A 9,540-nucleotide genomic window follows, 5' to 3' on the forward strand; every position below is an offset into this window, starting at 1 on the left:
AGATTACAGATTTTGGACAATCCAAGATTCTTGGAGAATCATCACTTATGAAAACATTATGTGGTACTCCCACGTATCTCGCCCCTGAAGTTCTCAGTTCACTTGGGACAGCTGGGTATAGCCGTGCTGTGGATTGCTGGAGTTTAGGAGTTATTCTTTTTGTATGGTGAGAAACTTCACGGCTGACAGTTCAGTTGAACAGTCATACATGGGTGGAGGTCTTAGGCCTTCATTTAAGTACATTTGCTAATGAGTGTGTGTGTCATATTTCCAGTTCTGGAACAGATGTTGTGAAATGCATATTCTCTACAACAGTCAGTCTTTCAACTGCTGTGGCAAAAGCTGCATTCTCCATTATATTTATTTTTTTCTCTTTTATTTAGCCTGTGTGGATATCCACCATTCAATGAACAGAATACTCAGCTAAGTCTGAAAGATCAAATTACCCGTGGAGAATACACATTTATTCCAAGAGAATGGAAGCATGTGTCAGATATGGGTATGTTTACATTACAATGGTTGTAGAAGTATTTTGCTGACTCTCTAAAGTTTCTCCTGTGCTTTAATTGGTATCTTTGGGTACATCTACATTTCAGCTGGGAGGTGCGAATCCCAGGTCTCATAGAGACACCTGCCCTAGCTCTGCTTCAGCTAGTGAGCTAAAAATAGTAGCATTGCTGAAGTAGTACCACTGTTGGCTTGGGGTTGTTGCCCAAGTATGTACCCAGGGATCTGCTCTTGCTGCCCAGCTTACCGTGGCTATCCCAGTTATTGCCATAGCGCTTTCTGTCTTCAAAGATCTTTATAGACATGAAATAATTTTAGTATTTCCATTGGGCAGCTTTCACTAGCTCCTCTGGATAATCAGAGGAATTTCTTATTAGTGCTGAGGTTATTCTCTTTCTAATAACCTTAACAAGTTCAACCCAGTTCTGAAAGGTCTGAAGCTGACCAAAATAGTGTCAATGTCCAAGTAGCATTAAAACAATAGGAAAATAAATTAGACATCATTTAAAATAGTTCAAGTTATACTAAAGGCATAAGTAGTCCCAGTCAGTACAGCAGAATCAGCAGGTGTAGTGAAGAGCCAAAGATCTGGTCAATCTATCTTAGGTGAGACTGATAATGTCATTGCATACAATATAACTTTTGCTTTTTCACAGTGCCTGTTATGATGTTTTTTTATTATGCTATCAAACCAAAAGTCTTAGGGTCATGGTTAAAATGCTTGTGTGGAAGAAACTGCCCTAAAAATGCAGTAGACATTGTATAAGAATCTGCAGGAGGTATGTGTTACTGGTAATATGTTTAATTGTAGGCACTCAGGCTGTATTGACTCAGGCACCAAATCTTAGGTAGGTCTCAACCTGGCCTCCCATTTGGAAGCCTAACTACCTGATTTGGTGAGGTAGTTAGGTTTTTTAATGAGTGCAGTTTTGCACCCACAATGAAATGTGGTCACATAACTGCACTTGCAGTATTTCAAGCATTCGTAACAGTTTAGGCCTTAGTATGTATTTACCGATGAGCACTGTTGATAACACAAGAGGATTTCATTGGACAGTGGAGTAAAGCATATGGACTCAGAACAATCTCTTAACAGTGAATGTATGAAATGGCTTACAAAGCAGGAAGTGTTTGCTTATTAATAGAAGAAAACACTTTTGCTAACCCTGAGCTTCCATGCTCTAAAGTGAAATATTTAGATTTATTAATGCACATCAGTGGTCTCCAAACTTTTTTGATTGCGCACCTCTATCAGTCAAAAATTTTTGAGCACGCACTCCCTGCCACGCTGCAGGAACGGCTCTACCATTTTTGTCACCCTGAGCAAAAAAAAAACAAAAACAAAAACAAGCCACTTGGACTCCTGCCCGAAGCACAAAGGAAAAAAAAAAAGTCCGCCTGAACTGCCGAAACGTTGCTGCTCCAGCGGCGCTGCTGCTGCCATGCATCCCGAAGGATCCTCTTGCATACTCCCTAGGGTGCTCGCACCCCACTTTGGAGACCATTGATATACATCACAATCTTTTGTACTCCCTTAAACACATTGGGTCATTTATTTTAAAGTTATGGAGTCATTAGATAATTGACTTTATGCCAATCACCTTATTTTGTTATTTTAGCTTTGGATCTTGTGAAGAAGCTGTTAGTAGTGGATCCAAATAAACGTCTTACAACGGAAAAAGCCTTGGAACATCCCTGGCTTCAGGTATGTGTTGAGACATATATTTAAAGTACAGCACAGCAATAACATTCTGGGAGGGGTACTGCCTATTTGTTATCATGTGGCATATATATATATAAGACTTAATTCACAAGAAACATTATGGTTAGTTAGACTAGCTGTATAAGGAGGCTTAGAACAGTCTCTCTCATGGCTTTAATAGCTCCTCCTTAATGAAGATTCAACAATTGTTCAGTGGTTTGACTTTTCAAGACATTACTAATGTCTGAAGAGGAGTGAGCCAGCAGTAGCCCAGCAAGAGTGTGCCCTGCCCTTCAGAGTTCGGAGTGAGGCAGGGGAAGGATAACTGCTATGATCATTAGAGGACCCGTGCAGCATGTCAGATCCTTGCTGGAATGGAGCACACAGTGTGGAAGGGGTTCCTTTTGTGACTTCATTGTCATAAGACCAACTATGGTGCTTGGAATTGGAAAATTCCTACTCTGCATTCTTCTGGTTTCACTCACAATTCTGTATCTCTGCAGTTCCATGAATCTCCTGGAGTGGATTAACTGGGTACAGATTTACGTTTTAGGTTTTAGTTCTGTGCAGTTTATTTTATAGTAAACACTGCTAGGTGGGTTTTAAAAACCACTGACGATGGACATAATGGGAAAGAAGACAATAAATTACAAGGGATAAAAGATAAGTGGGAGTGCCATGATAGACGAGATGAGAATTTGAGATGTTTCAAAGTGTAGTCAGTTGAATTTCTTAAAATTCTGGTTGTATTCTTCCTCTGTGGAGGGCTCTGATTACCACACTGTAATTTTAGTGAGACTGACAGACACACAGGTCAGAAAAGGGTTTAAAAGAATATCACAGCTGAAAAATGGTGCTTTGGGTTAATGGTCATAATGAGACGGTGAATCCAGACACTAGCTTTGCCAAGACACAAATACCAAGCCGTTTTTGAATTGACAGATATGGCCTGGAGTGTTGTCCTGGAAAAGTAATGCTTTGGCCAAAAGGAAATCTGACAGATTATTCAGCGTGTAATAGACCATATACATTTGCAGAGGTCTTTGGTGATAACTTGGAAACAGAGTTTTGTATGCACGATTTTGATCTTGGCTCACTTCACAACTAGCAGGGGAAAGCTGCTTTCATCTGACAAAAATAGAGAGGGCAGGAATACTTTACTTTAAGATGGGACTGCTATGGTTTCTAACCTCCACCCACCAAAATCCAACTGTCAGTCAATCGCTATTTTTAAAAATATTTCCTTATATGGGCTGGCCGCCATCTTATACAAGTTGTTTGCAGGTGATGTACCCCTGGCTGTTCTGAAGGCCAGCATCCCAAATGTTCAGTTCTAGATGCCAGGCCACTTGAACACCACCAGAGGAGCCACTTGAGCTCCTGTAACTGTGTGCAGTGTGGAGCTGATGGCCCTCCACTCTCTCTGCCATTGTCTGTAAGTATTGTTTTTAAAAACTAGCACAGAAGCAGCACGATGGATGCGTGCATCAGATATACAGTTGATGTCTATCAGGCCGCAAGAGTTTGAAATGTCTTAGTATTTTTAGCTCCTTTGAGAAACTTTCAGCTATTAATAATAATTCAAACCCTCTGTCCAAATTTTCATTTCTTAACACTACATTTAACCAGTAAGACCACCAATTTAGTGTTGAAATATTTCTCCTGGTGTTTAACCTAAAATTACGCCCCCCCTTTTTTTTTTAAACTCCAATGGCCTACTCAAGACCTAGAGCAGAAAGAGCAGCATTCAAGATAGGTTTTATAGTGTCCACTGTTTTTACCTAGACTCGATCAGGCTTTGTATTCTAGTTTCAAGAAACTAATATTAACACAATGGATATTAAGCAAGAGATTTCCAAAAGTTCAAATGGTAATTAGCTACTATTTATGTCTCTGAAAATCTTGCTGTAAAATGCACGGTGACCTAATCTGTATCAGGTTTTGGTGGGTGATCCAGGTTTGATGTCAATTTTACATGGTCAAAGCTGGTTGAATGATTCTGCAGGCCCCGTTTTAGCTCAGCTAGTACAGCTAGCTCAGCTCGGTGATCCATTGAGGAATGAAAAGATGGGAGAATAGCAATAATATTGCGTTCTTACTTATAATGCATACAGTAACCAGCTGACCAAAATTCATCATTCTGCTGGTACAGAGACCACAGGATTCTGTGGAGGATTGTGCAGCCAAATTCGCTGAACTAGTGTTGCCAGTTACTGTTGCAGTCCTCACAGAATGTTGTCCTTGGAAATTTCCATGTATGCATGTGTGGGCTAGCCCATGTCTTCCTGGAAGTGATGGACTCAAGTCTTGCCTATGGAGTAGAGAAGAGCTTCCAAAGCACTAGCCACATATTTGACTTAATATCTGGGTCTGCGCTGAGTATATTGTGTCTGTTATTTGCGAAGCTTACGTTGCATGGTTTCACGATCACGTCATACAGTTCCATTCAAGGTATAGTCCACGCCTGTTTTATCACCAGAGCAGTTTGCTTTCTTGTAGCCCTGGACACTGATGAACTTGGTGTGTGCATGTCCTCTCCCACTGGCCATGAGGCGTATCTGACCCCACTTCCATCCAGAGAATAATTCGTCTCATTAACAGAGATGTGCTTTTCAGATGATTGTGGAGTTGTTTGTAGTAGTTTGAGTCATAACTACAAGGTGGGAATCAAACCAGAGGTTCTCAAATTTGTTTGTGGCCTGGATCACATGTTAATAGAGAGATTGCCCAGTTAGACACCACCCCTCACATTCATGACTGTGGACCACCTCTCTTTCCATTTGCCATTTCAAGGTATATCTGTGTAGCTACAGAAATAGTTTCCCTGGAAAATTAACACTAAGACATTACTTGATGTGTTTTTATTTTTTAATGTGGGGAGTGCCCTGTCCTCTTTTGGGAAAAGTTAATCATGTTGTTTTTGCTGCTTTTTTAAATATAGTCTCCCATCAGTTCTGTTTCTTTCTCTCCTTCTGTTTGTACTACATTTCCACTAGCGCAAGTCTCCCCGTTTCCATTGCACATGCTTCCCAGCCATTTGCTTCCTTTCTCTGGCTGTTGACTGGTTCCTCTTTCCTCCCCTCTTCCTCTTAGGCAGCAAACCCTGGCTTAGTGGAAGCAACAAGATTGGCTTCTTCTCCTTGCTTCCAGCTACTTTTACAGGCAGTGAGGAACCTGGATACCTGTAGCAGGAGCTGAGAACCAGGAGAACAGTATCCTGTGACCAATCAGCCTGTCCACAGATCACCACCATGTGCTTCATGGTTCACAGTTTGGGAACTTCTTTATGAGCAAATTGTGTCTCCAGTGGGGGATTGGGTAGGCAGAATCGTATACCCCGTATTACTCTGTGTGTGTGTGTGTGTGTGAGATGCCTTGTGGCAAGTTGGTTTCTAAATATAAGGTAGAGTGTCATAAGCAAGTTCCCTTTGTGGCTTGCTTGTTGAGGGGATTTGTTGGAAGCACTGAGTCAGGTTAAGAACTTTCTTATCGCTTGACAACACTTTCCATGGCACCCCCTGTGCCGGACATAGTACAAAACTGCATTTTCCCATTATGCTATGACCATCTTACAATGGCATCATGTGCCTTTTATAGCTATGAGACTTGTTTACTGTAATTCCCTTTTAGCAGGCTGTCTTCCTCATCGAGTGAAGCTTGTTTAAAATGTAACAGTGTATTTGAGCTGCTGTGATCATATTGCATGTGCCTTGACTTTTGTATATTGGCTCGCTATAAAGTCATTGGCCTTGAGTTTGCAGTCTTGTTTTTTAAAGCTTTTAATGGTGTAGGTTCATTAGCAGCTTCCATATCTTCTTCCTGATTGGCATTTCTGTCCAAATACCACATGCCTTTGCTGTAGTGGCCTCTAGGGTATGGACTTTGCCTCTCAACCTCTCTTCCCAACTTCTAAATGATACTTAAAAAAAAAAAAGAACAAAAAATCCCTAAAAATGCATGGTCACTCCTTGTTAAACCCCCACACTTTTTTTAACCTTCCTTCTCCTTGTTCATTTGTCACTGACCCTGCTTACTCCATTTCCCCTTTTTTTTTCTTTAAAGTTTTAATATGGTAGTTCTTAAAACCTCAGGCAGCTTTCAGTGTGTCTGTTTTTATTGTTCTTTGGTGCCCCAGTCAATTGTATGTGGTGTATGACGAATCAGTAAATATGTTATAGCAGAAATATATAAATAATTATAAGACTTGATATTTTCCTGCACCCTTCATAAAGAATGTTACTTTTGAAAGCTCCCTTCAGATCAAAGCTTTTAATTCCCTCTCCCATCATCACAGGCTGAAGAGGGTTGAATGGAGTCTCTCAATACCTTTCCTAACTATCTTTTGTAAGAATTACTACTAAGTGTGCAGCCTCTTCAGCATTCCCAGCCCCAGGGAGACTGGTCCTGGGAATCTAACTTGAGGATCACATGGTAGTGCAATGCCCTAACCACAGAACTCACCTGACCAGCCATATTTTAAATTTTTTCCCCAAACATTCCATCTAATTAAATGTTTATAATTCTTCACAGGATGAAAGTATGAAGAGCACATTTCAAGAGCTACTTTCACAAACGAGAGTCTCTATGCATCCACCACAGACATCAAGACTAGTATGTTTTTTGCTTTGTTGTTTTTTAGTTTACATTTAAAACACTGAGTAGGTCCCAGCTGAAAGTGCCAGGTTCAGGACAAACTGCTGAAAAATAGGGCAGACTCACCCCAAACTGGTGGTTACTATATCATTAGATTATACCAAGCCCGTAGCAAAAATAAACTTCTGTCTGACTGCACTGGTTAACAAGAAATAAAAAATGCAGTCTCCTTAGGCATTCAGGCCTTTGTCTTACCACCCAGACACTGGACTCTGAATGTTAAACATAGGGTTCTTCCGGTCTCAAGAGATCTGCACTTAGCCGAGTCAATATATAACTCAGATCGTGACCAATAATCACACCGCTGCCAATCCTTTAACTAAAATCTGAAGGTTTATTAAGAAAAGAAGAGAGTTAAAATGGTTAATAGATCATATGCGTACAATAATTGCAGTGTTCTTGTATCAGGTTTGTAGAAGTGATGTTCTAGACCGGGGTGGCCAAATCCACTGAACGCCCGAGCTGCATACAACAGTCTTCAGAAGTTGGAGAGCCGGGATGCACCTGCTGGGGCTCGGGTCTTCAGCCACGCTGGAGGTGCCTGCCGGGATTTGGGGCTTCGGCCCTGCTCCTGCTGAAGACCCAAGCCTTGGCAGGCATGCTCTGCAGGCCTGATGCCTTCTTGATCCTGGGTTGATATTTGGGGTCACATGCCTCTCTCCCTCTCCGATTTTTGTCAAGGTTTGCTGGCCCCGCTAGGTCACCTGGTGCCTCCAGGTCCCCTCCCTGAACAGCAGCTCCTGGGGCTGGCAAGCTGGGAGCTGTGGCCATGGGAAGAGGGAGTGGCAACAGCTGGGAGCTACAGGGAGAGCTGCTGCTTTTGCTGATGCATCTCCCTGAGGAGCTAAAGCAGGCCCCTCCCTGCAGCTCCCAGCTGTTTCTTGCTGTCTCTTCACATGGAGCTCCATGAGCCACACTTCAGCTGTAAAAGAGCTGCATGAGGCTCGCGAGCTGGCTTGAAAAGTCTCTCTGGTAACTTCCAAAAAATAGGAAGATCCTCAGTCCATCATTCAATATCCTTCTTTTAGCTGTAAATCCATAGTCGAGAGAATCGGACCAGGAAAGAGGGAAAATGGAGTCATCCTAGGGGTCTTTTCTACCCTTTGCCATGTGCCTGGAAATTTTCTGTTTCAAACAAAGCTCACAGCCCAGTTCTTGGAAAGTTACTGGCACAGGATGGAGTCCAGGATCACATGAGCATATCGTCTGTCCATACATGGCTTGATGAGTCTCAGGGGCAGCCATTGCCCATATCTGTGCTGAGGTGTCCACAGGAAGATCTTTCTGGGTATAATGAGTTTCTTCTGTGGCCCATTATGAGAGCTAAGTGTATTTAATGGGCCATCAAACTTGAATAGTCCATTCACAATGTGCTGGATAAACTGGATGTAAACTACCTTATGGAAGTTACCCCAGGAACAAACACGTTTGAGAGATATGTCCATAACTTCAGCTACAGGGATGATTCATGGATTTAAACAGGATAATCTTATTTGGAAAATCATAACTTTTCCATTGACACCTTACAAGATATACTTTGTACAAAATCTGTTGTGATTGTTTAACAGTGGCAATATCATTGATATAAATGGTCATATTTCAATCATGCAGCATCACAGTAGGAATAAAATGACATTTTATATTCAGAGAAATTGAGATTTGAAAGAAATCCATTTATAGTAGTAAAAATTGATTTTGAATATTTACTCTGCAGAAACTTTTAATTTCAAGCTAGTGTTCTGTAGCACTCTGCTGGTTAGCTCTGCCAGTTACTATACCTTTCACTAGTAGAACCAGCAGGTATTTAGACCTCATCAAAGCACTTAAGTATGTGGTTAATTCTAAGTGCATAAATAGTCCCAGTAGACTTCAATAGGACTATTCATGTGTTTAAAATTAACCATATGCTTGAGTATATTTGATGTCAGAGCCCTAGGGACTCAGACACTTAATATCCTAGGAAGAACTGACATTAAATGAAGACTCGAGATTGTGTGCAGGTTTGTCACTGGAAGATGGTAACAAAGAAAGATAAGAGCAAGGTTGAATAGGGAGCTGGGTGCTTGCTTGTATTTTATTTTACTTTTTTAAGGGAAAGGAATGGAGAGAGTAAGAGAAGGGATTAAGAGCAGTTCTTCGAGTGCTTGCTCATATCCATTCCAATTAGGTGTGCGCGCGCTGCGTGCACGTTCGTCGGAAGACTTTTACCCTAGCAACACCCGGCGGGTCAGCTGGGCACCCCCTAGCGTGGGGGCACCGAATATATACCCCTGCCTACCCGTCTGTTCCTCATTCCTTCTTACCGCCCGTGTCGGTCGTTGGAGCAGTGGAGCGCGGCTTAGCTGTTCTCCACTTCCCTAGCATTTTACTCGTTCTAGTACTTGTTGTGTATATAGTTTAGTTTTTTATAGTTGTAGTTAATACTTTTAATACCATTTTGTAAACGTAATTAGTGTATATGGTTCAGAGGATAGGGGATTAGCCCCTTCCCCTCTCCTGGTGCCCAGGCCCATGCCTGGTTCACCGGCCTTCAAACCGTGCTCGGCCTGCCGGCGGCCGATGCCAACAGGAGACCCTCACGACGCGTGCCTAAAGTGCCTGGGGGAATCCCATCTTACAGATAAGTGCAAGATTTGCAAGTCATTCAAACCACGGACAAAAAAGGAGCAAGACTTTCG

The 9,540-nt window shown here is 42.0% G+C and overlaps 1 protein-coding gene across 3 annotated transcripts in view; it reads left to right on the forward strand.

Annotated features, from left to right (window-relative positions):
- CHEK2 (checkpoint kinase 2) overlaps positions 1 to 7,530 on the forward strand; it is a 46,122-nt gene extending 38,592 nt beyond the window's left edge. The window contains exons 9-13 of one of the 3 annotated variants that reach the window (XM_075059941.1): positions 3 to 166; positions 384 to 499; positions 2,127 to 2,212; positions 6,740 to 6,820; positions 7,271 to 7,530. In XM_075059941.1, coding sequence (XP_074916042.1) covers positions 3 to 166; positions 384 to 499; positions 2,127 to 2,212; positions 6,740 to 6,820; positions 7,271 to 7,315 — 492 coding nt within the window. In that variant the 3' untranslated portion in view covers positions 7,316 to 7,530. The remainder of the gene's footprint in view (positions 1 to 2; positions 167 to 383; positions 500 to 2,126; positions 2,213 to 6,739; positions 6,821 to 7,270) is intronic. The other 2 variants (XM_075059939.1, XM_075059940.1) reach the window with 2 other exon arrangements.
- The last annotated feature ends 2,010 nt before the right edge of the window (positions 7,531 to 9,540 follow it).

This window comes from Chelonoidis abingdonii, chromosome 22, assembly GCF_003597395.2.
Source record: "Chelonoidis abingdonii isolate Lonesome George chromosome 22, CheloAbing_2.0, whole genome shotgun sequence".
NCBI lineage: Eukaryota > Metazoa > Chordata > Testudines > Testudinidae > Chelonoidis > Chelonoidis abingdonii.